Here is a 27,984-nt window from a genome sequence, read left to right as displayed (position 1 = left end):
TATATGGCAGCCCTTGTTGGGGGTCAGATTTGTCGGATATAGAGTGGCCTCGTGTGGAGCGGCTACAGGTTCTCATGCTATCACGGATGATTCGTGGTAAGCCATTCGTTCCTCACCAGATCATTCAGGCTGAGTTTGGGTCATCCCCATTACATCTAGATGCTGCATTTCAGGTCATCACGTATCTGTACCGAGTCAGGGACTATCGGGATTACACTTCTGGGCGCAGCAGGCTACCATGGCTAGCGTTGTCCTCCTTTATGGCTCTTTCAACAGGAGGTGACCAGAGATGCTGTTATGCTACATTTGTTGATTTTCAACTGGCTTTTTGAGCTACTATCCAACATCAATGGGAGCGACCATTAAACACATCATGTGAAACTATCTGCAGCTATTTTTCAAACTCAGTCATGGACTGTCTCAGTTTTCAGTAAAACCACTTCTCTACTAACAAAACTCCTTTGTGTTAAAGGATTGCAGAGGCTACTGCCTTTACTCTCATTATTATAGCCAACAAAAATGCACTTGAAAGCATATCATCCGGTTTGCCTCTAATCTGCTGAGGCATATGTGCATAGGCTAAAAATCAAAATACCCTAAAGTAGTCCACTTAGGATTTTCTAGCATACCATATCTGAAAAGATATGACGGTCTTTAAATCTTTGTGGGGCATCTATTTAGAACATGCGCAGCACACATTGTACATTTACTTGTGATATAGATTTGTTCTCCCCCACATACCTCTTCCCTCACCACGAATATGTTTTAACCATACATCCTCTCTTCCCATCGCCGCTCTCCCTTTTTCCCCCCCCAGAGAAAAGAACTTTCAATTAATGCTGGAAAAAGACCATATAAATCATCTTCTGAAAGAAGGTAATAATGGTAAGTACAAAGAAAAAAATGGCTGTCATAAAGAAACCAGCCTGTTCCCGGAGAACTCAGCTCATTGCCTAGAGAATCTATGGAACAGGGCTAACAGCCAGGGTGGGGGTCTATTCATCCAGCGAATGGCTCGCCTGGTAAAAGTAAAGAAAATGCCTGCAGGCTAAGCCTTGCAGAAACACTCTGGCTTTCCGGTGGTCGCTCTTGATCCTAGAGTCCTGCACTCCCAAATGGCTCAGAGCGTATAGATAATGTCCTGCCCAAATGGCAACGAGAATAATGACCTGCTGGCCTCCCATCACCAAGCTGCAATGGGCCACCCAAATGTTCTAGGCAATAATGTTGGCTACCATCTCCCAAACACTATCCTTTTGCGAACGACTGCAAGCAAACGCCGCTTGGAGGGGGGAACCGCATCATATGCCTCTATCCTGGGAACCGGCTACCCATGAATCCTGTAAAGTCCCTCTGCATCCTCCGCGTGCTGGCAACAATCCAAAAAGTACCCATTGAAATCCTCTACGCAGCTGGGGCAGTAGTGGCATTTGCCATCCGCACGCATCTGCTCCAACCAAGGCCAAAGCCTCCATGTGCTACCATCCAAAAACAATAGGATATCTTCAGTGGCCTGAGACTAGACCGTAGTTTGCCCATACTCCAGACTAGCAGGAGTACCATACTCCATTAGCCTCTCCCTCCCTTGCATCGTGCTGGCTCCCGTCTTCATCCGTACGTGTTTACACCTTACGGGGCAAGGTTGGGGAGGAATTTTTTTCCCCCTCTAGTAGTCATTGTTGCAGCAATTGATGGGCCTACCAGCCTTCCATCATGGACCAGTCCGCTCTCATGCGAGCATTCCAGGAGCAGGATCATCTCCTTAGGCAAAATCATCTCTTGTGCGGTCAGGAAAAGAAGACAAAGGAGGATGGAATGAAATTAGACCGTTCCAAGCCTCTAATAGCACAAGAACGCCTTGAGGCGACCGCACATCGGGCCAGACATGGTAGCATTGGAGGTCCAGTGCACGTGAGACCAAGAGCAGATGCTTTCTTAGCATCACCAGTTTCTTTTTTTTTCCAAAAAAGAGACTTCTATTAAGTAAGAAAGAAACCCGCTAGAGCAAGCTTTGTGCAGAAATACACCATGCTAAGCATGTAATAAAAAACCCCTCAGAGGAATGAGGTAGAAAGAAACCAAGGCTGAGGCTGAAAATGCCATCTCAACCCTGTAGACGTCCCAGCAAAGAAGGGAGAGTCTCTCCAATCTCTGAGAAAAGTAACTCTCCTGGAGGAGGCTGCTCGAGATGATCCCTGCATGGTCGCCCAAATGGCCATCGGAGTGTGTATCGTATCTGTCCCCAGGTACTGGCCAAGATCTAAGAAGGGTGAACCTGAGAACCCTCCAAAGCCTCGGTGCATCTGGCTCTCCAAATGTGCCATGCTGCAATGCTAGCTAGGATCTCCCATGGAGAGTCGACCGAGGAGTGAGCAGCCCTGAAAAGAGTGGCCGGAACATCCTCTAGAGAGCACGACTCCACAAGGTGTCGTCGGATGTGAAGAGCCCAAGAGGAATCAAGTCTCTCAAAAAATACCTGGGGCCCTGAAAGAGTAAGCCAAGCCACTGATCCCCAGGTCATATAGAAAGGTAGGCGAACAAAAGTGCTGAAAAGTCTTGCAATCCCCTTCCATATGATTCTCGCCTGTCTGCAATCCCATAGGCAGTGCTGTATTGTCTCCAAAGCGGAAAGGCAGCGAGGGCAAGAAGGGTCAGCTCCGAACTTGGACCTCCAATGGTTTACTGCTATCCCACCATGAATAGAAAGCCAAAAGAAGAGAGTGATTTTTCTGTTCCGGTGGGATTTCCAGAGTCTTTGCCAAAAATTTTTTTGCAAGTCAGGAGGAATCTGAAAGTTCTCCCAATGATGAGCTCTGGTGGGCCTCCAACCCCCACAGCTGAGCTGGAATTTCCTGGCATTACTGACCGTGTAATGAAAGAAGGGGATGCCCTTCTCTCGGTGCCCTTCATCTATCCATTCCCATTCCCCAGGGTCCCACTGCAAAAACTTAATTGGGACACCTCCATAGAGCCACAGCCTCCATGAGCCAAGGGCGAGGAGAAGCGGGTCGGGATCCAAGTACCACTGTGAAAGAGAGCCATGCTCCATGAAGCCCACTATCCTGACTGGCTGAAACGGTACGTCCAACAAGATATCGTCTGTGGATCTGGACAGCCTGCCCCCCGAAGAAACATCAAATACTAAGGCATCCTCATGTGGGTCAAGAAAAGCAATCCCCTGTAAAGGAACTTCCAATTTGGAAAATGCCCCCATCTAGGTGGAGCAAGTAATAGGCATGTCATTTGTGTCCACCCAATCCAAGGGCAAGGCTGCATCAATTTGTTGGACTCTCCCTGCACTCCCTCTGAGATTAAGAACCATCTGTGCCTGTTGGTCTGCAAGAAGCTTCCTGAAGGCTTTCCATGCTCCCACTGTAGATGCAGGGCCCCTCTCCCATCTTGGCCACTGCATGTAAGGAGAAGCTCCAAGTGGTCTGCCAAGCTCATCCAAAATCCTATCATTCCACATGATAGGTTGCCTTTCAATCTCTTCACGGGTGGATGGGGGAATCCTGCGAAGAGTACTCCTGAAGCTGGCCCATGCTTTTAGGATAGCAACCATAAGAGGGGAAGAGGGAGACCTGAGGTGGGCTGTGGTGAAAACCCATCTAGTACTGTGTGTCCAATCCTCTCCTGAAGTGGGCGTGCGAGACTATATGCATCTGATAAAAAAAATCCTTCCAAGGCTCTTGCCCTGGCATAAGCCCTCTCACAACGAACTTGCAGAGTAAAGCTCTGCACTGTAGATCTGGGTCGATGATATTCAAACCCCCTTCTCTTGTAGGAAGAATCAAGGTCTCCCCAGCCACCCTGGCTATAACATCAGTTGTGCCATCTAGAGCACTCCATAAAAAGTTTCGTACAGGCCTCTTAAGCTGAGTGATACAATCCCTAGAGTGGCACCAACAAGAGCATACAAACCATGCTGTGGCTAGAAGAACCTGGTTAACCACCACCACCCTGGAGGCCAAGTCAAGTTTGGCTGAGCTCCAGAAAAGGAGCTTTTTTCTGATGCTTTCCAACACCGGAGCAAACTGTTGTGAAGGAGATATGCCCACCCGAACCTGGCAGCCCAAATATCTGACGGAGACGCCCCTCTGTACCCAAGTGAAACCAATATCATTACCCCAATCCGGGGTGTCATCCTCGCAAATCCAAAAACCACTGGATTTATGCCAATTAATGTGTGCACCTGCAGCCGTGCAAAACAAATCCAAGGCTGTCCGGAAGGAAGTGAGTGTCCTGGGGGAGGCATCCAAAAAAACAGCCGTGTCATCTGCCAATTCACTATCCAGGAGCTCTTCTTCCCGGCGGATAGGAAGCCTCAGCCCATACATATCAGCTTGAGATCTAATGTAGATAGTCATAGCTTCCGCCACAAACAGAAAAAGAAACGGGGCAAGAGGACATCCCTGACAGACGGATCTGGAAATTTGAAACCTGTCCCCTCTTACCTCCCCAATGAGCAACTGGCTATGGGCTGATCTGTAGAGAGAGAATACTCATCTAATCCATGCATCTGAAAAACCAAAGCGAGATAGAGTACCCTCTAAAAAATCCCAGTCTACTCTCTCGTAAGCTTTCTCAAAGTCCAAGAGTAGAATGGCCAATCTTTGGCGGCATCACCAGTTTCTCACATAGTCGAGACCCAAAAATGTATCTACTGCTCTCAACCCATTGTCTCTCGCGTGAAGGGGTCCAAACAGTTGCCTCCAACTGAAAACGGCGTCCAATCCGAGTGATGTAAGAGAAGAAGGGGCCTCCTCAATCATGACCGAGGGTTCTACTTGTGCTAGCCAAAACCACTCCTCTAGATCCCATTGGACCTCCCTTAAGAGGCCGGTCCTCCCATAACCAAAGGTGCCACCTCGCCCCCTCCTGCCTTGCCAAAAATGGAACTGGATGAATGATCCAGTTCTTGCTTGAGCGGCCTACCACTACAACCCTCTGCCACTCAAGCGACTCTTGAACCCCGTCTGCTTCCAAGTCTCTCGGCGTCTCTAGGCTTGAAGGCCCTTCTCTCTAAAGTTTGTGCCAAAAGAAGCCAAGGACTGCCACAGAAACTGAATCCTAAGAGGCAAACTGGTCCTTGAGAACTAGGGGCCAAAGGGCGAGCAGTCCCTCCGAGAAAGTCTCAAGGATAGCTACCTCAATCCCCGTCATCTGTGTGCCTGCCCCCCTCGGATAAAAAAGTGCCTTCTCTTGTGCCTCAATCTCCTCGGGAAGGCGTCTTCACATCCCATAGGACCTAGTTGGGTCACTGTCCCAATGTGCGCAACCAATGTGTGTCCATTGCCACAGTGTATGACCCTCCTAACCCCGCATCTCCAGGTGCCAAATGAGTGGATGCCTCTCAAATTCCCCCGAACACGAAGGGCTGGTCAGAATGAGTCCGCCGGACAAACACTGCTAAACCCTGCGAAGGCTCTGCATATGACCAATGTGTGTACACTGCCACAGCATATGACCCTCCTAATCCCACACCTCTGGGGGCCAAATGAGTGAATGCCTCTCAAATTCACCCGAACACGATGGGCTGGTTAGAATGAGTCTGGTGGACAAACGCTCCTAAACCCTACGAACTGCATTAGTGGGGAACCCTTCGCCTGAGAAGAGCCATCAATAAGATTGTTGCCATTGTCCCCACCACGTGGCGTGTTCCTAAGAAGCCCTCATTGGAGTAAGAGCTTCAAGGGCTCTGAGCCTGGGGTGAGACCTGGTACCAAAAGAGCTCTACTCTGCATCTCTAAGCCAATAATGCCAAGCCCTCCCTATGACTGTGGAAGAATCACCATCTACAAACCAACCCTGGCTCTAGAGTTCCTAGTCGCATCCGATCTCACCCCAAGAACTTGCGCACTAGGTGCCTGAGCTGTCCCATTCACCCCCTCTGAAAGCACCAGCATGATGCTATGTACCATGCTATTGCCAAAAGGACTTGGTTGACTAGGAGGACCCTACCTATTAAAGAGAGTTTGGCCAGCTCCAATACATAAGCTTGTACTACACACTCCAATACTTCGGCAATCTGCTGCTCTGCTTAAAGGTCAATGCCAACCCAGTAACCTAGATATTGTGTTATGTGTCACCTCGGAATCCAACGGAAGCCAAGAGCTACCCCCACTTCTGGATCTCCTGGACCTCCTGAATCATGGTGAGAAAACCAATTGATTTGGTCCAGTTGATCCTAGCCCTCGAGGCCAAAGAGTATGTCGTTAGGGCTCCCTGTACACCCTCTAAGCTCTCCTCGGTGACCTCTGCAAAGAAAGAAACAAAGAAAGAAAGGTGTATTAACATCTTTGAGAGGCCTTGCGGGCCTATGAAACAAAGTACATAATCAAAAGTGACACATACTCATACAAGCCACAAAGGGCTGCGGCAAAGGGCACACTAAGACCCTTTGCTGGTACTATCCTAAAATCAGAGGTACAAAAAAACAAGTAAACTCCAAATCTAGAAGTAGTGACCAATAGCTGTACTCAATCAATGTCAAATAATGACTCAGATGACCTATTTAGGTGCCATGGTGGCTCTCCTGTGAGCTGGAAAAATCTCTCTCTCTCTCTCTCTCTCTCTCTCTCTCTCTCTCTGAGCAGGATCACAGAGTTCTTCCCATCGAGTGATATTGATCGTGAGACTTAGGACTCAGCATGGGTGATGATGCTCGTTTAGTAGCTCCACCCTTACTGTGGTTTGTATCAGGTTTTCTTTCAGTCTCATAGACCCATCGGTCTTCCGAAGACTCTAATAAAATTTCTTTCTTTCTTCTCTCTCTCTCTCTCTCTCTCTCTCTCTCTCTCTCTCTCTCTCTAGCCTCTCCCGCTAGCTCCTCGTGCCATAGCCCGTCCCGCTAGCCTCTCTCTCTCTCTCTCTCTCTCTCTCTCTCTCTCCGTGCGTACCTCTGCACATCGTCCGTACTTTCGTAGTACCTCCAAACCTCTGTACCTCCGTCGTCCGTACCTCCCCCCCGCTTGTACAGCCCGTCAGCAGGTAGCCAGTACTGTACAGTCCGTCAGCAGCAGCCCGTACCTCTCCATTCGTACCTTTCCCCCCGTACCCTTTAGAAGTAGCTAACTAACCCTAACCTCGAGTTGGGCGAAACTCCCAACCCAACCTGGGGGTTAGGTTAAGCTAGGGGGTTCAACAGACAGCCAACTATGGACTGGTCTACCCTCTCCTCCAAGTCCCCCTCAACTCCCTCAACTCCTTCAACATCCATCAGGACTTGGTACTCTACAGTTGCAGCCATGACACCCTCTCCATATGCACGGAATTGTCAACAAGAAGGCTCAAAACGACCCATCCTTGGGCAACAGGATCAGATTTCTTATCTGCAATAGGTAGTGAGAGAGCTACGATTGTAACTGGTAGAAGTAAAGCATCGACTTCACATTTTGGAAGGGCTTGGTAAGCAGGCAGTAATTGATGAGGCTGTAAAATCTTGTAAGGATTCCCCCCCAACCCCGCAGATGGTCTCTACAGTCAAAGATCTTGTTCTCACTGAAGTACAAACTGCTAAGAAAGAAATGATTGTGGAAGTGGACACCAAAGCATGTAACTCTGATATTCAAGCAGAGATTAAAGAATATGAAGCTAGATGTGATAATGCTTTGAAGATTAGAATAGGTGGATTCCTAGAAGATTGGTACAAAGAGGAGGACACATATAGTGAAATATTGACAAAGATCAAAGCAAGCTTGCCCAACATTGAATGGGTGGATGATGATGACTTCAGGCCAGCTTCTATTTTGCACTATAGAGGTCATGCAATCCTTACTTTGAAGTCAAAAGATATGCGGCTCAAGCTTCTTCGACAATCTTACAAGTTGAAGGGCACCAAAGTGTGGATAGCAGAGAAGCTTACACAAGCTCAACTTAAGATTATGGCAACTGAATTAGCTAAAGTCAGGGCTGTCAGAAAGGATGGAAAATGGGCAGTTTACCATGAAGGTGTAGCACTAATCAGAGAGTTCAAATCAAAACGGAAAGACTCTCAGTCTTAAATTGATGTATGGCTGTTTACTCTTCCAGACTATCATGTAGGTACTCTAAATAATGGGGGTTGCTTTTTGCACTCCTTGGGAGCTGCCATGTGCCCTCCCTAAAGCAGATGTACTAGAGGGTTTCTTGCTGTCCCATAGACCTTTTGGTCTCTAGTGGATGTTAATAGACTTTCTTTCTTTCTTTGTTTCTTTCTTTTTGTCTGGTCGTCTCACGCTGCGGTGGGGGGCCTGGTCTCCGGGCTCTCTGTATCCTGTGGACCATTAATAGTGAACTCATAGGGAGGAGGGGGAAGTGGAGAACAAGGCCCACCTATAGATGGGGGCCTGCACAACAAGCGTGGATTTTTGTGACTTCGTAGGGGGTTTGGAAGGGGAATAATCCTCATCCATGCAACCATACATCAGAGGAATGTGGAACATCTGATCCCTCATCATGAGATTATAATAAAACCGAGGCCCACTTCTCTCTTGTAGAGGTGAAGTTGAAGCTCTAACATGAATTGGTGGAGAAGCCAATCACCCCAATGGACCCCCCCGACCTATGTCCACCAGAGACCTTAGTCCTCTGAAAGAACTCCCCTGCATCCAAAGTCTCAAGGAGAATCTCCTTGCAAAGGGAATCTGTAAGCTCTCTACAATTAGCTTGAGACGAGGCACTCCGTCATTTGCCACAACCACCGATGGGGCTCCAAAACTATGCCAAAAGCCCGTCTAATAGAAGGGGGGATGGGTCCGTACTTCTTGCAACTTGGGCAAAAACTCTCTTGGTAGGGAGCCCTGTGAAATCAACCGTCACTGGGAAGTGAGGCATGTGATGTGCCTTGTCAACGTCCTCGACTGTAAACTAATGATACCAGGGGATGAAGTACACAAGTTGAGGGTGAGAAAGACGGGGCTCTGCTCCGCAAGGAATATCAATTACAAAAGAAAAATGCCTCTCCAATAGATGGTAACCTCTCAGATGTGGTCACCTTCTAGTGCCAAACTCACCTAGATCCAATCACACACTTGAGTTCAACGATCATGCCAACGACTGCTCTGTCCTAATGTGACTGGACTGCATTCTTGACCTGCTACTTGTTTGCTGGAGAAAAAAGAACCTTAATGGCTTGGGGAGTCGAAGTTGCTGACATGAGAGCCCCTCTTGCCAGACCAAGGGTCACCACGAGGGTTGGATTCCCTTGAAGAAAGAAAGAAAGAAAGAAAGAAAGAAAGAAAGAAAGAAAGAAAGTTTATTAAAGTCTACTAAAGATCAATGGGTCTATGAGACCGATAGAAAACCAGATACAATGAGCAAAAAGGGTGATGCTACTAAATGAGCATCCTAACCCATGCTAGAAAACTATGTAGAACATAGTTGATGTCATCATCATCAATATCAACATAGTCTAGTGCTCACTAACATTATCATCATCCTAGCAAAGATAGCCCAACTCAATACAATACAACACACACACGGCATGAGATGTCAAAGTAGACTCGATGACGGGCAAGGCTGTACATGCATGAAGCTCATGATGGATCATTGTCTACTATCTGTGGGTGTAGTCTATTGTGACCTCTTGGTGACGGCTCTATGTCTGACAAGCGCTATAGTGATCCCTGTCGATCGTGCCCCGACGTTTGAACATGGATGAGATGTCAGCTAGTGTGGTCTGTGCATTTGTCCTCTGTCGAATGTGCCGCGTCTCGGTCTCAGGGTCTCTGCCTCGCCTGCTATCTGTGGTCAAGGGTAAGGATGCTCTGGCTGAAAGAGCTTTGTGATCACACTCTGAGATGAGTCTGATAAAGGCCCCCGTTCATGTCTATGTGATCTGATGAGACGCTCTCTATGTCAAACTGCCTCATGAATGAAAGCGGTGAGACACCTCTCATCTGGATATGAGAGAAGTTTGGTACGTGATTGTCTAACATGCCACATCTAACAGCAATGGAGATGCCCCGAACTCAGTTCTGAATGATCTGATGAGGAACCAATGGATTACTACGGACCATCTGTGATAGCAAGAGAACCTGTGATCGCCCCACGCGAGTCCACTTTATATCTGAGAGATTTGGCTCCCAACAAGGGCTGCCATACATGCCTGCGAGTCCTAACAGCAATGGAGATGCCCCGAACTCAATTCTGAATGATCTGATGAGGAACCAATGGCTTACTACGGACCATCCGTGATAGCAAGAGAACCTGTGATCGCCCCACGCGAGTCCACTTTATATCTGAGAGATTTGGCTCCCAACAAGGGCTGCCATACATGCCTGCTGGTCGGACCAAGGAACCGAAGAGGAGAACCTTGGTCGGGGAACCTGAAAGTGTGAGTGGAAGCACTCTCTTTCCAGTCGGGCAAGAGAGGCGTATCCTTTGCTCAGGTGGGCCCAGAGCCTTCTTGGGATTTTCACTCTCTGGACTGGCGATGAAAGCCTGAAATCTTATTTGAATGATTTTGTATGAGGAATTCACGGGATTTAATTCTGAAATTCTATATTTCAGTTATGCTTAATGGGAGTTACTTTCCTGCAAAATCGGCTCATTTTGCATAGGGGAGAGTTTTTCAAACAGGGATATGGCCTTGAAGATTAGGAAAAGCATAATTGGTCAAAGATTTGGCTTGAGCTTGAATGTGCAGATCATTGTTTCTGGGCCACTTCAGAGTTAAATGAAGAAGGATCTCTAACTAGTTGCAGTGTCCCACAACTGTGACTTGTGGAGGAGCCTTTGTGGGGTTCACTCTCAGTTCAAACTCTAGTGATTGTATAATTGCTTCACCATGATGTTCTATGTATATAAGAAACACATCTGAGCCCTGAGCACAGGACGCCTAGTCAGATCTTGACCTAGGACATAGCTTTTCTCTTTTGGGAAGGATCATTGTGACATATCTTATATTACCTGCTAAAGGATTTGGGTTGGTTATCAAAGCCATGCTGAAATTGGGACTCCTAAGATTTTCTCACAGATTTGGAGTTACATCATATCTATGGTTTATAGCCAACTTCACTTTTCCAGATTTTGAAATGAGATGGCAGTACAAGTCACCACATTCATTGTCTATGGATGCCTCATTCAAGCAATTTCCCCTTGATGTACATAATTAAGGTATTGTAGGCTTGATTAAAATTATTCTCGTGCCACAGAATAATGTGGCTGTATTGTAGACACATTGAAATATCATCGATGAGTATGTATCAATCCTTGAATTAGTTTTTGTTTCTTTTGTGTCAACTGGATAAGTGAAAGTCTCGACGATTTCAGGACGGTATGGATAGTGTCTCTGGTCACATAAACAGTATTAATTTTTTCTCTCATGCTATTTGTGGCTGTAGGCTGTGCAATTTAATAGGGCATCTAGTGGCTTTGATGTGCTGGTAGCAAGTGATGCCATTGGAATGGGCTTGAATCTTAACATACGCCGTATCATCTTCTCAACAATGACGAAGTTTGATGGCTTGAGCTTTCGGCCTTTGAGCACAACAGAAATCAAACAAATTGCAGGTTGGCTTCATTGCTTTTCATTACAGGAGATGTCTTGTAGTCAATCGAGAGGTAAGCTGATTGTGTTTGGTCATGAATTTATCCAACCATTGTGCGCATACTGACGAGTTAAAGCTGTAGGAATACCTACATAAAGAGTAGATTTAAAAGGCCATCGATCGAGAAATTATGGCAGGAGATTGGGATAAAACCCTAAAGCTTGCAGAAGTGGAGTAGATGGATTTATTAGAATTTAGAATCCTCTCACTTTGACATCGAGAAGTGCAAATATGAAAGTTGTACATGCAATTTTATTTTATTTTCCAAGAAAATTACTTCATTAAGTATGAATGAAAACTGCGAGAGGAAGCTCAAATGTGGGAGTACATAATGCAATGCATGAGTAAAAAAACAGCTCAAAATGAGCTACTAAACAGACGGAGGCTGAAAATGCCACCTCAACCCTGAGGGAGACTTAGAGAAGAAAGGAGATCCTCGCCAAACTCTGAAAAAAGTAACTCTCGTGGTAGTAGCTGCTCTGGAGGATCCCTGCATGCTCACCCATATGGCCATCAGAGTGTATACTGTGTCGGTCCACATACTGGCCATAGCCCGGGAAGGGTGAACTTGGCTACCCTCCATCGCCTCTGTACACCTGGCTCTCCAAATATGCCAAGCTGCAATGTTAGCCAGAATCTCCCAAGACGTGTCTACCAAGGCATGAGAAGCTCTAAAAGGAGTGAAGGGAACATCCTAGAGGGAACAAGACTCTAGTGAGTGTCGCCGTACAATGAGAGCTGGATTTGGATCATGTCCTTCGAAAAACACCTGAGGGCCAGTAAGAGATAACCAAGCCACTGCCCAGGTCATATAGAAAGGTGTTGTATGAAAGATACTGAAAATCCTAGCACCACCTTTCCAGATCGTCCTCGCTTGTCTGCACTCCCAAAGGCAATGCTGTACTGACTCAAATGCAATGTGACAATGAGGACAAGTAGGTCAGCCCCGAACCTGGATCTCCACAGGCTCACTACAATCCCTCCTTGAATAGAAAGCCAATAGAAAAGAGTGATCTTTCTATTCCTGAGGGATTTCCAGAGCCTACGCCAAAAGTTTTTCTACACAACTGCGGAAATCCGAAAACAAATATGAAAGTTGTACATGCAATTTTCGAACCAAGCACAGTAAAAAACAGCTGCATCAGCAGTTCTCTCTCGTGTTGGAGAGTATGAGGAGGAAACTCATCTTTTAGAGTTCAGCCAGACTTGACCTTGCATCCAGAGTTGTGGTTGTGAACTGGGTATTATTGGCCACTACTTGGTTCTTTTGCTCATGTTGGTGCAGATTAAGAGGTGGTATAGCTCAGCTCATGAGACCTATCAGGAACTTCCTATGGAGCGGTTTAGATGGCACCTCAGATGTTGTAGCTAGGGTGGCTTGGGAGACCCTCATTCTCCCCATAGGAGGAGGAGGAGGTCTCAATATTATTGACCCAAACTTGCAGTGTATGGCCTTGCTCTGCAAGTTCGTAGTATGTGGATTGATGCCTGGACATGATCCCTGGAAAGATTTTTTCTCACGTAGCATTCAGTCCTGTACCCCTTCTCATGGGAGAGATTGGATTGATAGCAGCAGATGGATCTTTACTTCAGCCCATCTCAAATCTCCCCCTTCCCCTCTCAGGGCTGCTATTTTTAAAAGCTTGGGGTTGCTTCAGAAACACTCTTTGTAGAGTTCCACTCACCTCTTCTTCACAGGCAGCCAGCCATATGGAATGACTCGATTTTGGATGACCATGGCAGGCCACTTGGAGTGTCACATTAAATGCAGTGGTCTAGATGGGAGAGGGGACCTGCTTCTACAGTAGGCGCTTGGCAGGCCTTTATGAGTCTTCCAGAGGATTATAGACTTATAGCAGTTGGCCACCTCAGAGGGAGTGCAGTCAGGATAGAGCAAATATAGGCAGCCATTCGGCTAGAGTGGATTGACACAGATCACATGCCGATCACAGAGTCCACTTCGTGGGGAGTGTTTTTAGGGACATGCATTTTGTTACAGATTATCGCACTGCAAGATGCACATGAGGATACCCTAGTCTTTGATGTTTAGTCGGGAGGTAGACTTATCAGGTCTTCTGATGATATTCTTTTGGAGGCTGCATTTCAGCTTGTCAGGATTGCAGGTTTCATGGAGTGGGGCAAGGACTCACAGCGGTATCTTGACCCTGATCCTATTCTCTTTGCGCTGGGGTCTTGGAGACTCTGGCTATATGGTGGTTCTTTCGATATACAGTTAGAACTGCTCAGAGGTTTCAGCTCAGCAGTAGAGGTTGGAGGCTCTCCAGAGCACCCCATTGGGATAGTTTTCAGATTTTCGCAGTTGTGCGGAAAACTTCTGGAGTAGGCTCTGGAAATCCCTCAGGAATAGAAAGATCACTCTTTTCTTTTGGCTTTCTATTCATGGAGGGATTGCAGTGAACTTGTGGAGATCTAGGTTCGGGGCTGACCCTACTTGTCCTCGTTGTCACATTGCAATTGAGTCAGTACAACATTGCCTTTGGGAGTGCAAACAGGCGAAGACGATCTAGAAAGGTGTTGCTAGGATTTTCAGTATCTTTCATACAACACCTTTCTATATGACCTGAGGTTCAGTGGCTTGGTTATCTCTTATTGGCCCTTAGGTTTTCTTCGAGAGAGATGATTCAAATCCAGCTCTCATTGTACGGCGACACTCAGTGGAGTCTTGTTCCCTCCAGGATGTTCCCTTCACTCCTTTCAGAGCTACTCATGCCTCAGTAGACACGTCTTGGGAGATTCTGGCTAGCATTGCAGCTTGGCATATTTGGAGAACCAGGTGTACAGAGGCGATGGAGGGTATCCAGGTTCACCCTTCCCAGGCTATGGTCAATATTTGGACCGACAGAGTACACACTTTGATGGCCATATGGGCGAGCATGCATGGATCCTCCAAAGCAGCCACTGCCAGGAGAGTTACTTTTTTCAGAGTTTGGAGGAGAGGATCTCCTTTCTTCTGTGAGTCTCCCTCAGGGTTGAGATGGCATTTTCAGCCTCCGACTTGGTTTTTTTAAAAGCTCATTTTGAACTGTTTTTTCCTCATGCATTGCATGATGTACTCCTGCATTTGAGCTTGCTCTCGCGGTTTTCATCCATACTTGATAAAGTAATTTTGATTCATACTAATAAAGTAATTTTCTTGATTTAGTGTGGCATTTTTAGAGATCCATATGCGTAGTGGCTTTGGATAGTTCCCAAATCCACCCTTCACACACATCAGCTGGTATTTGGACAGTTATTGTACACACCTTGACGGCCATTTGGGTGAGCATACAGGGGTCTTCTTGGGCAACTTCTACCAGGACGACTATTTTCCTTAGGGAGTGGAGTGGCTCTCGGAGTCCTCCATGGGGATGAGATGGCACTTTCAGCCTCAACCTTGGATTTTTTCTAGCTCTCTTGCATGAGGAGTTTTGGGGTTTGTTTTCTCATGCAGAGGGTTAGTCTAGGATGTAGGAGGAGACCACCATTCAATACATATATATAACGTTAATCATGAACCAAAAGGCCATGGCTCAGGACTTTGAGTACCAATTGACCATAGTCTGCGGGTTTTCATGTACCGAATGACCATGGGCTGCAAGTTTGCGAGTATCCAGGACTTGGAAGACTGGGGTCCACAAGCCCAAATTATGAGCTGAAGCAAACAAACCATCCATAAAGCCAGTGGAGCCACAGAGGAGCGGTGAAGAAGCAAAGCTGTAGGAAAATAGTAATCGAGCTGGATAAATCGAGAGCCCGAAGTCCATTTAGGCTTTGGAGCCCATAAAAGCACCGGCCCCAAAGTCCATGCAACACTTAGAAGTCATGAAATTAGACACAAGTCCACTAGTTTCAAGCTAGCTGAGGGCAAGGCTAGGAGGTCCTCATAGCTCGTCTGGGGAATCTAAAGGTCATCATAGAGCCAAACAATGGAACACAAGGTCTCGGGAGGCTAGCCAGTGATGGGAGCAAGGCGAGAGAAAAGACCGCCGATGAGAGAAGTAACTAGTCACCGTCAGCTAATGCGAGAAAGAAAGAAAGAAATTTTATTAGAGTCTTCGGAAGACCGATGGGTCTATGAGACTGAAAGAAAACCGGATACAAATCACAGTAAGGGTGGAGCTACTGAAACGAGCATCATCACCCGTGCTGAATCCTAAGTCTGATCATACAGAATCAAATACATTTGGATGTAACAATGAAAAGAAAAGGACTGGTGGAGCGGAGCGGAATCCTCCGTATGTCATGTCCCCCTGGCTGGTGCATAGCTGGTGATGGGACGCTGGTGCTCGTCAAGGGGTGCCGTGCATCTCGGTCTCCTGGACGAGGCTCGACGCAAGACTAGAGCCACCGTGACTCCTGTGGGACGTATCTCGGGTCTAAACAATGACGAGACGTCCCCCAGAGTGATATGTGTGTCCCCTCGATGTCTCGTGTGTTGTGTTGCGATCGTCGCGGGCTGGGGTCTCTGTCACGTCGGCGGCTAGAGACTGGACGATCAATGTCACTCAATGGGAAGAACTCTGTGATTCTGCTCTGAGAGGTGTCTGATGATGTGACCAAGCCCTGTCGCCTGAGTAAGTGCTCTCTATGTCGGATTCCCTCGTGAATGAAGGCCGCGAGGCATCTCTAATCTGGGTAGGCGAGGAATCTCGAAAGGAGCCCGGAGCCGTCTTTGAAGAGGCAGTGGTAGCGACCTCGGATCTCGTAGTACACTGGGCACCTGAAAATAAAATGCTCCTCCGACTCAACCTCCTGACAGTCGCACAGTATGCATAAGCGATGCTCCCTAGGAAGCCCCTCTGCTCTGCCGCTCTCTATGCGGAGGCGGTGTGATGATACCTGAAACTGTCCGATGGAGATCCGTAGTGAGTGAGGCATATGAAGCTCAGTGTACCCCGGTGGTGTGATGAATCCCTCCTCCGAAATGCAAAGACAGTAATCTCTGCCCTCGGCTCCAACCAGGTCCTAAAGGTGTGTAGCTGCAGGAGATCCTCTCGAATGACCTGGTTGGTATGTAGCCCAATCGGGATGGTGGGTGGGAGTACCGGAGGGGCATCTAAACTATACTGAAAAGGAGGTATCCTATCGATGTGGAACCCTAGTCTCACAAACCATTTGTGAGTCCGTGCATACCAGCATCGCTCGTCTCCCTCTGCTGCCAACCTCATGGAGGAATCGAGAGCCAACCACGGCAACCTCTGTCTCCCTGATGTGCAGTCCCCATATGATCTAACCCGGTGTAGATATGTCGTGGTCTGAAAGGTTGCATCGAGCTGGAGTGTGGAGAAGCACCAAACTCGGCCTGTATGATGTGATGTGGTACAGACGGTTTCCCCCGGATCATCCGTGAGAGCATGAGGATCTGCAAGCGCTCCATCCGTGTCCACTCTATCTCTGACATGTTAGGCCCCTAACAAGGGCTACCATACATACCGGCTGGTCGGACCAAGGAGTCGAAGAGAAGAGCCTTGGTCCGAGGGTCTTGGAAGTGGGAATGAAAGCACTGTCTCTCTAGCCGAGCCAGTGAGGCGTATCCCCTGCTCAGTTTGGCCTGCATCGTTGGTCTCATCGTGAAGATTGGGCCGGAGAAGATGACCCCCAAGTAAGTGTATGAGGATACGATCTCAACTGGTGACCCACCCAAAGTAAAAGTAAAGTGTTTCCGTTGCATGTTTGCTCGAGAGGTGTTAAAGATCACGACCTTGGTCTTGCCAAGGTTGACCTCCAAATCATGGGATAAACAAAAAGCCTGCAGTGCATCCAGGTGTCGCTGGAGCCCCTCGGGTGTGGACGACAAGAGTACCACATCATCTGCATAAAGAAGAATCCTGATGATGATCCCGGCAAGTGAGCAACCGGTCCCTCCGAACGTCCCCATGAAAGTCTCAAGCTCATCGATGTAGAGGCCAAACAGGGTCGGTGATAAGGGACAACCCTGTTTGACCCCTATGGTACTCAGGATCTCATCTGTCCAACCTGCACCTGTATGAACTCGGCCTGAGACTCTCTCATACAGTGCCATGACTACCCAGATGATCTCTTGATCAAATCCCAGTGTCTGTAGGCGTGTGATAAGACGAGCTCGAGGTACTGTGTCAAAGGCTTTGCGGAAATCCACAAAGCAACAGTATACCCTCTCCTTCCGTGATCGCCAGGGGACCACGGTTTCTTCATGTAGCGTCACCAGAGACGGGGTCCCACGGAGGCCAGCATCATGGAGCCGCAGGATTTACTTTTGGTACCGGTACCAGCTCAGGATTCCATGCCTACTTCAGCTGAAGGGTCAGCCTGGGAGGTGATTTCCAGCATTACCCTATGGCGGATATGGTATTCGCGATGTTCTTTTGTCCTTGGGGACCATTTATGCACGGAGGCTGACACCCTCGCTTCCATTTGGGCAGAGATTATATTCACTCTCAGGAGTCAGTGGGAGCGGTGTACAGGCACCTCTTTGGCAGCTTGTGGGAGACTTATATCCTTCATGAGGACATGGGACTGCTCTTTATTTTTTCACTTGACCCCTTTTGGGATGTTGTGGCATTTTAGACCACCTCCATGGCTCTTTTGCCACATTGTTGAGGCTAGGGATAGAGTACTTTCTCTCCCACCTGTTGTATGATTTGTTTTGAACGGAATATATCACTCTTTTCTTGAAGTGGTTGTATAGATAGCTGCAGCAGCTAGTCGAAGGCTTGAAGCCCTTGAAAACTCCACACGCAGGTCCGAACGCTGCAAGGCAGCTTAGCAAGGCAGTCCAAAAACAGCAGGGAATGGAGGTGAAACAGAGTGAAAAACAGGCAAGAAGATATGATAACAGAGGCGGCTGCAAGAGGAGAGACAATGGAGAGCTGTGGTGCAGAAACCCTAGGCGGCAGCAGGCTGTAGAAGAGGCTGAAGCAGATTTAGGGTTTCGAATTAGGGTTATGTCTAGGATGACGTGGCAGCTATGGCTATGGCAGGGCTAACCTGGCTCTGATACCATGTTAGAAACATGATGAAAGGAGTTACTTGACTAACCCTAGTTAAATCTGATCTACCACGTGTCAATTAATGGTGACCTTAGTAAGACTTTGTGAAAAAGATTCTAAGCAGAGAGCGATGGAGCGACGACGATGGCAGGTGTAACTGCGAGAAAGCGGAAATTTGGAGCGTCTCTCCTAAGCAAGCCTTTTACGTCTCCCCTCAGAAATTCAGAGCGTCTTCCCTTGGTGCCTCCCCTTAGCTTGCCTCCCCTTAGCTCTGCTGAGTGATGCGCAGCTGTGCGTGGGAGCGTTGAAGACTGCCGTGGAAGCCCGTTTTGGAGAGCCAGGGCTGGGAGCTGCATGAAGTCACAGGTGTTGCAAAGCTTTGGAGGCACCGATTAGTTGCTGGAACCCGTGTTTGCTAACACATCACATCACCACACTCTTTGGCTATGATATCTCCAACGACTTGAACCAAAGTACCATCACTCACACACACCATTGCACCTTACTTTATTTGCATCATTATTGCATGTAGCAAGCAGTAAAGTAGAGTTGCCAATGCAAATCAGTGGTTAAGCATTTCTAGCGATCACGGTGGGACTTTTGTGGTGCTAAGGAACAAATGAATGGAGAGACTATTAGAGAAAAGGGATAGCTTGCTACAACTAACCCTTATGCAATGGGATAAAGAATGTCTTTGAAATCTCTCAATGTGAACTTCTTTTGGAAACATTGGTATTGCAAGTAGGTGGAGCAAAGGGAGAGAGAACCTACAAGTATTCCATCAGCAATGGATTACTGTTTATGTTTAGAAAAAGTTGTGTATCAGAAACTGATGACATTTGGTTGTTGGTTTTGCATTGCTGTCCAAGGGAATGATAGAGACCATATGAGATGTTCATAAAGGAAAATTCAAAATTTTTTCGAGATTTCCACAGCTCTATTATGTGCATCAATTGCAAATATAAAAGGTCCATTAGGGTCAAGCACTTGGAATAACTGATTAATAATTTGAGATCTTCTTTCAGCTCCTTAGTTCAGGCAAAAGTGCTTTTCTTTTCCTTAAGTTGAGCTGTCATTTGCACTGCAAACTTTGCACAATCAGAAAATTTCAACTCACTTCGTATGCTTCTACAGAGAGGACTTTAGATAGAGAAAGAATACACAGAGGTCCTGTTCAAGCTGCTGTTTATTACAGTTAATGTTCCACTAAGCATCAAGAATGAGATTTGAATATGGATTCCTAGGAACAGGACGTGGATCTTGTATGGATTTTCCTCCCTGCACCAAAATGTCTTGATCCTATCCGAAGGCTATAAGATTTAGCGGAGTAAAAAGGCATTGCTACTGATTCAAACAGACTATGGCATTACGTTGGATTTTCTACTCATTCCTCTCTTTCTTTCAACATGTTGCTTTCCCTTAGTCCTTTAGCAATGGTAAAATCATGCCCTACCTTCACATTCAAAAACCCTCGTTTCATTTCTACACTTAATGGAAGAGGTCGACAAAAAGTTACAAGGATCAAATATGGATGTTTTGTTCAGATATGAAGAGCATTAACTGCCCTTGCCTCAAACTGACCGAAACTGTTAAAAGGAGACTTCAGTGCAATTAATTACTTGGGCCAAGGCAAGGACCTGAAGCTTAGAGAGGGGTAAAAATCTCTCTGGCTAAATTGGGCTTGGAAGCCACATGCGGAGCAGGTGACTTGCTTGACAAGCAAAGGTAGTTATTCCAGGATCAGGTCGATTGGGGCCAAGCCACTTGGTCATCCAGCTTCCCATAGCAGCCAGCTTCACGCCTATCACCAGAGCATCTCGTTTTTGCTGCATGCCCATTGTTCATGCCTTCCTAGAGCCCAAGATCTGAATGACAATTGTCCCAGTCCAGGTGCCTACCAAAATCGCACCTCTCCAGGCTGTTTAGAGCTTCTAGGCAGCTCGATTTTCTTCCAGGCGGGAGGATCTACAGAGTCGCACCTACTCGATTGTTTGAGCTGCCCCAAGCGTCCAAAAATGGATGAAATCCTTGTTGCAGGCTTCCAAGGTGCCAGATTGCTGCCAGAATCATTTTGTTGTCCAGGATTGGGCTGTTAGGGGCGAGAAGGGTGCCATAAGAAAATCGTTTTTCTGTGTTTCGCCTCTCCAGGGTTGTTGCTGTTCATTTCGTCTGCCAAGCTGCTTGGGAACTTCTCTAGATCAATTCGCCTACTTGCTTTGCTGCTGCTCCAGAGTTTCGAGAGCCCTCTAATTAGTTGTCTACCTCCTAGGAGCCCTCAATTGACTCTTGCCTTGCTCCAGCTGACCTTTTTGTGAGCCAGGAACAGCCAGGGTAGGCTGTCTTGGTAGTCTCTGCCCTGCCAGGACTCTTCTAGAGCTGCTAGGACAGACTTGGCTCATTCTCTTTCCTGTCAGGACTCCTTTCGAGCTGCCAGGTTAGAATTTATGAGCCTAGATATGGAACAAAGATTGCTATGGAATGTTGCATTGGACTGGGATGCCGATCTGAGACTGGAACTATTTGCATAGCAGGACAAAAGTGCCTATGAATGGAACATTTAGCTGGCTGATTTTGGTTGGATGCTCGAGAGTGCTTTTATTGTATTTTTGTTGCCTTTTGAATCCTCCGAAGAGTGCTTCTGAAACTGGCCCAAGCTTTCAGAATGGCAACCATGAGAGGGGACGAAGGTGACCTGAGGTGTGCTGTGGTGAAGATCCATCTAACACTGCTCATCCAGTCTCCTCCTGAAGAAGGTGTGCACCTCTGTATGCTGCTGATAAGAAAGTCCTTCCACGGTTCGTGCCCTGGCATAAGTCCCCGCACCACCATCTTGCAAAGTAAAGCTCTGCACTATAAATCTGGATCAATAATATTGAGACCCCCATCCTGTGTAGGGAGGATGAGGGTCTCCCAAGCCACCCTGGCTAAGGCATCTGCTGTGCCATCAAGCCCACTCCAGAGAAAGTTTCTGATCGGTCTCCTGAGCTGAATGATGCAGTCCCTAGAACGGCACCAACATGAACAAACAAACCAGGCTGTGGCCAAGAGGACCTGGTTGACCACCACAACTCTAGAGGCAAGATCCAGCTTGGTTGAGCTCCAAAAAAGAAGCTTCCTTCTGATGCTCTCCAAAACGGGAGCAAACTGCTGCGTGGTAGAAATATCCAAGCCGACCTGGCAGCCCAAATACCTGATAGGCACACCCCTCAACCCAAGTGAATCCTATGTCAAGCCCCCAAACTGGAGTGTCCTCATCACTGATCCAAAAGCCATTGGATTTATGCCAATTTATCTGCGCCCCTGCCGCCAAGCAAAATAAATCCAATGCTGTTTTGAAAGAAGTGAGCGTCTGTGGAGTGGCATCCAAGTAAACTGCTGTGTCATCAGCCAACTCACTGTCAAGTAGCTCCTCTTCCCTTCTGATGGGAAGTCTCAGCCCAAAGATGTCAGCTTGAGATCTAACATAGATACTCATAGCTTCGGCCACGAACAAAAAAAGGAAAGGAGCAAGGGGGCATCCCTGACGGACTGATCTCGAAATCTGAAATCTCTCACCCCTTACCCCACCACTGTGGGCTGATCTGTACAAAGAGGAAACACCTCTGATCCAAGCATCAGTAAAGCCAAAGCGTAGAAGGGTGCCCTCCAAAAAACCCCAATCTACTCTGTCATAAGCTTTTTCAAAATCCAAAAGTAGAATGGCAAGATTCTGGCCACTCTGCATGGCCCACTCTGAAGCTTCCCAGAAAGAAAAAATGTTATAAAAAATGCTTCTGCCATGCACAAATCCTGTCTGAGTGTCATGAATGAGATCAGGGAGAAGTGGCTGCAATCGGAGGCTGATAGCCTTGGCCAGAATCTTGTAACAAGTCCCCAGAAGTGTGATAGGCCTCCACTGGGACACTAAATTTCTGCTACCTCCTTTTGGGATAAGGTGGATGAGACCCTCTGTAAGAGACCCAGGCATCTCGCCAGAGTTCCAAATGGCCTGCAGGGCTGAAGTAATATAGTCTCCAATCATATCCCAAAATGCAATGATGTGGAGGACATTTTGCTTTCATATATTGGAAACCAATCATGAGGGAGTATCTGGAGGACATTTTTCTTTCAAAATCACATTGCAGAAAATTTCGGAGTGAGTTGATGGATCTTTTATGTGAAAAGCTGAAATTCAAATACAGGCATGCCACTTTACTATCCACAAGGCAATGGGATAAATGAAAATTTCAATGGTGAATTGACGATTGTGCTTAGCAAGATGACTCAGACTCATGAGAGAAAACATGGCATTTGGAGCTTCCTTGTCGCTATGGGCTTACAGATTGCAGCAGGAGTCATCTTGCTAAGCACAATCGTCAATTCACCATTGAAATTTTCATTTATCCCATTGCCTTGTGGATAGTAAAGTAGCATGCCTGTATTTGAATTTCAGCTTTTCACAGTTCTGTCCTTTCCACCTTATCTATGGAGTTGAATCTTTGCTGCCAATTGAGTTAGAGGTGCCAGCATTGAGATTCTTGATGATGATAAATGAGGAGCCTCAACATTACTTCAGGAATGGCCTTTTTTGAATTGCAAACAGTGGAGGTGGATGGGATGCAAGCATTATCAAAAGTGCCAAAAGCAAAATCAGCGGAGAGCTTATGAGAAGATCAAGGACAAGAAGATTGGTAAGGGTGATCTTGTGCTCCATTATGATAGTAAATTGGATAACAATTTCAAGTTTCAAACAAAATGGGAAGGCCTTTTTCGAGTGCAAGAAGGATTCTCTAATGGCTCATATAAGTTGGAGAACTTAGACAGCACCCCACACAAGATTAGAGTTAATGGATACCGGCTTAAGAATACATTGTCCAGCTAATGATGATCACTACAGGACAAGTGGACAGAAAAGAGGATGAGGCATGGTCTACAAACACTATGAAGGAGGAGGACTACACCAACTCACTACGTCAGCTTTTTGAAGACCGCTGGCTATCAATGTCTGGGTCAACGGTGGGCAAAAATGATATGCTGATTTTGAGGATCACAATTTTGAATTGCTAGTAGTAGGGACCAGGCAAAACTGATACTATTGCTCATTGTTTATTCTTTTAGGTGATAGTTTACCAATAGTAAATACATGGAAGAGTATTTTTATGCTTGTTATTTAAGAGAGGATTATGGTGTTTTCACATTGATCTTGGTTGATGTTCAATGAATAGAATGTAACAAGACTCATTACTGAATTTTTCGTAAGCCACATATTATAACGTTTTGGCTGGCATGTTGATTCTTCTTAGGTAGGGCAGGTCGGTATGGGTCTCGGTTTCCAGAGGGGGAGGCTACTTGTTTGAAAGAAGAGGACCTTCCTTTGCTTCATGAATCCTTCAAGGCAGCTACGACACTTGTAAAGGTAGAGAATAATTGAGTTCATGTGATGATCAGAGTCATTGAACTGCATAGACAATAACAGTTAATTTTTCTCAATATCACTTCATTGCAATGGTAATGTCTTTATTGGCTGAATAAGCAATAATTGTTCTGCATACAAGTTTTTTGTTGCACATAAATACCAAATTGATGTTTCATTAACTAACCCTCTGGTTTTGTGTGTTATAAGCTCGTCATTTTCAGAGGTGTGTGAGACACCTCTAGTTCCCTCTATGGGGGGTTTGCCCTCATAGGCTCTTTTGGCTTATGAGAGATCACAGACCTCTTCTTCACAAGAGAAGAAGTGGATGGGAGACGTCGGGACTGAGACCCTGAGTTTCAGGCACGTCAGATCAGCAAGAGATTGGACACATGACCCGCGACCACCCGCTCCATCAGAGTTATCATCATTGTGGCATCTCAATGTCAAGCTACCTCATGTCACTCACAAGTATATCCTACAAAGAGGAGCCAAGGATGCCAATAGTAGATCTCGGCTAGATAGGGCACCAGTGTAGATTGCTGCATCCTATACATACTTGGGGGTCCTTTTCTCAGGCCTGATTTTGACGATGAGACCAGCCATGCAGGCCCGCTCGAGCAAAGTGTATGGCCGTACTTGCCAAACTCGAGCATCAGTGCTTTCAATCCCATTTTGAGGACCCTAGAACCAAGGGAGGGACTTTGGTACCACAACATCCGGATGGCACATACTACCATGGCTGGCCCTGACCTATTGTATCGCACTAGAAGTAGAAGGGCATCAGAGGAGTTGGTACACTCGGACATGTAGGTGGTCGCTCCATTCAGGCGCTTACATATCTGAGGTCAATTAGGTGTGTACCATGAGATCTGTGGACGGCACCACTACTGTCTATCCAGTAGAAGATCTAGTCCACTAAGAGATTTCTTGGCCCATATTAATAAACAATGCGTAGCGACTTTTCTTCTCGAGATCCGGAGGTACCCTCATGTGAGGACCACAAACATCTTCTCTTTACTATTGGATTGGATTGAGCACTAACAACACTTTATTACTGATTTCATTCCTCGACAGCACCAACCCTCACTAGATGTAGAGCCACTGCTAGCCGAGATAATCTCTTCTATCCTCAGCTCATAGACAGCATAAATAGGTTCCATCACTCGGATGGCTAGCTGATTAGGTGGCCAATTTCCAAGAACCTCTCTCCCTTTTGTTTTTTGCGTTTGGGTATTCTCTCGTAGACAGTGAGAGCGCAATGTATATTCTCGTCTCAGACATCAGGCTTGAGCGTGGATGCCTGTTTTAGTGGCCCCACCCGTTAGCTTTCATTTTAACTAATTTTTTCCAGTCTCATATACCCATCGGTCTATAGAAGACATTAATGAACTTTCTTCCTCACATCCTAGACAGTGGTTTCTAACCTGTGGAAGGAAGTAAACGATCTTCGGCGTCATATAGAGGGAGCCCCAAGCAACAGTCCTGTAGTTGAGGACAGGATTGCCACGATGGACACGGTCATTCAGAAGGCCTCCAAGTGGGTGAAACTGGGCGTGCAAAGGTAGCCACTCTACTTAAACAATAGAGGGCAAGTAAGGCTCTCAACATTAGGGTCTGTTGGGTTAACCACACCAGCATAGCCATTTTAGATGCTACCACTTTTGTTACGTCCACCTTGGGAGTATCACAACACGGTATCGAGGGAGCGTGGCGAGTCGGATGAGATCCACTTTGGTTACGTCCACCTTGGGAGTATCACAACATGGTATCGAGGGAGCATGGCGGGCCGGATGAGATCCTACTAGGGATCAACATCTCATGATACATTTCGGAGACACTCAAGCTTAGTTAATGTTACATGGATCTGAAAGGAGATTGGTACAAGGACTGTTAGAAAGAGAGAGTGAGAGAGCAAGAGAGCTGAACAATTGTTTGCAATAGATGAAGTAACTGAATACAAGAAGAGGGGAAAGGTTTTGTCTAAGTGACAAAACCTTATCCTTCACTAACCGTAGTTAGTGAACTAACTGTGGTTAGGGGAAAAAACCTCTAAAGAGGGAAAAGTGACCCTAACCTACTTATTACATTACATTGGTCACTGCTAGAATATAATAATGTCATGTACAAGGAAATCACCAAAAGGAGATAAGTTCAGGGCACTGCGAAATGCCTCAAACTTTTCACGTGGAAGTGCTTTGGTGAAGATGTCTGCAACATTGTCATGTGTTTGACACATAGATCATACTGATCTCTCCTGCATGCAACTTCTCTGTGACATAGTGATCATGAACCTCAATGTGCTTTGTGCGAGTATGAAACACAGGATTCTTTGCCATTGCTATAGCACTCTGACTATCAGTGAGAATCGGAGAAGGACCCTCCAATAAAAGATGAAGATCAGCAAACAAACGACGCAGCCAAACACATTCAACTGTCGCTGTGAAAGATGCCTTGTACTCAGCTTCACATGAGGAGGTAGCCACTGTAGATTGTTTCTTGCTCAACCAAGAAATGCAAGCATGTCCTAGAATGAAACAATTCCCACTGGTGGACTGCCTAGTATCATAGTCTCCAGCCCAATCTGAGTCACTGTAAGCATGCATCTGCAAGTCACCCCACCTGGGAAACATCAAGCCAAAAGACTTTGTACCTTGCAAGTAACGGAAGATGCGTTTTACAACCTGCCAATGCATAATCTTTGGGCTGTGCATATATCTGCTCACCTGAGAAACTAAAAACTGAATATCAGGTCTTGTATTGCAGAGATAAATGAGGCATCCAACAGCCTGGCTATAGAGTGTGACATCAATTGATTCACTCACATCATGCATTGTTAGCTTCAGCCCCGGCTCCATTGGAGTGGACATGGGCTTGCAATCATGCATGTTGAATCTGTCCAAGAGCTTTTGAACATACTTGGACTGAGACATAACAATGCCACGTTTCTCTTGAATAAACTGGATCCCCAAAAAGAAATGTAACAAGCCCAAGTCTGACATATCAAATGTAGCTTTCAATTGAACTTTGAAATCTGCAATTACTTCCTCATTTGATCCGGTGAGCAGCATGTCATCTACATAAAGAATGATGACCAAAATATCCGCCCCATTCTTCTTGATGTAGAGGGTGCTCTCAGTTGGACTATTGTGCAGCCCCTTGTTGGTTAGAAAGGCATCAATTTTGGCATACCATGCATGTGGGGCTTGTTTCAGCCCATACAAAGCTTTATTCAGCTTGCATACCTGATGTGCATTTCCTGAAATTTCAAAGCCCGGAGGTTGTTTGACATAAACCTCTTCCAACAAGTCTCCATTAAGAAAAGCTGTTTTAATGTCCAACTGATGAACATTCCATTCAAAATTTGCAGCCATTGCTATAACTAACCTGATGGTGGTCATTCTGGATATAGGAGCAAAAGTCTCCTCATAATCTATGCTCTTTTTCTGAGCATATCCTTTTGCAACCAGCCTTGCCTTGTACTGATCAATGGACCCATCTGGCTTTCTTTTGACTTTGAAAACCCAACGTGTACCTATGGCTTTCTTACCTGGTGGCAAATCCACGACATCCCAAGTCTGATTCTTATGAATGGACTGCAATTCATCGTGCATGGCATTCATCCAATGCACATTATCCTTTGCTTCTTCAAATGTCTCAGGCTCCTCCTCATCAAGAAGACTACCTGCATAAGCTGATTCAACTGAAAGAGCCCCCCCCATGTGCCTTACTGCACTACGAGTTTTGCCAGGCAATGGAGCTTCAAGCTTACTCTCCCTGAGAGTGTGAAGCAACCAATGCGGGACTGTTTTGGCTGCGTGTATTGCTTGAATTTCTTGCGTGACAACTTCATCCATACCCTGAGGTTGTACTAATTCAGCTGGGGGCTGAATTTGTACATGTGGATATGGCGGAGGTTGCTGTACATTCTGAGTTTCAGCGGGGGAACCAAATGCTATAGGAAGCATCCCCTCAAACACATCATCGGAAGAGGCTGGAATCTGAAATTCAGCATGTGTATGTGCAGAATTTTCAAAGAATATAACATCTCTACTAACAAAAATATTGCGTGTAGTAGGATTGTAGAGACGAT

At 46.5% G+C, this 27,984-nt stretch overlaps 1 protein-coding gene across 2 annotated transcripts in view; it reads left to right on the top strand.

Moving 5' to 3' along the window:
• The window catches only part of ATSUV3 (ATP-dependent RNA helicase), a 201,247-nt gene that overhangs the window by 42,253 nt on the left and 131,010 nt on the right, over positions 1-27,984 (top strand). For both annotated transcript variants that reach the window (XM_087370523.1, XM_087370514.1), the window contains exons 8-9: positions 11,325-11,493; positions 23,782-23,894. In XM_087370523.1, coding sequence (XP_087226649.1) covers positions 11,325-11,493; positions 23,782-23,894 — 282 coding nt within the window. The remainder of the gene's footprint in view (positions 1-11,324; positions 11,494-23,781; positions 23,895-27,984) is intronic.

Source organism: Dipteris shenzhenensis, chromosome 3 (assembly GCF_047967505.1).
Source record: "Dipteris shenzhenensis isolate YYH24624 ecotype China chromosome 3, Dip_SZ_1.0, whole genome shotgun sequence".
NCBI classification, from domain to species: domain Eukaryota; kingdom Viridiplantae; phylum Streptophyta; class Polypodiopsida; order Gleicheniales; family Dipteridaceae; genus Dipteris; species Dipteris shenzhenensis.
The sequence above is the reverse complement of the archived record's forward strand: the minus strand, read 5'-3'. Positions and strand labels throughout refer to the sequence as shown.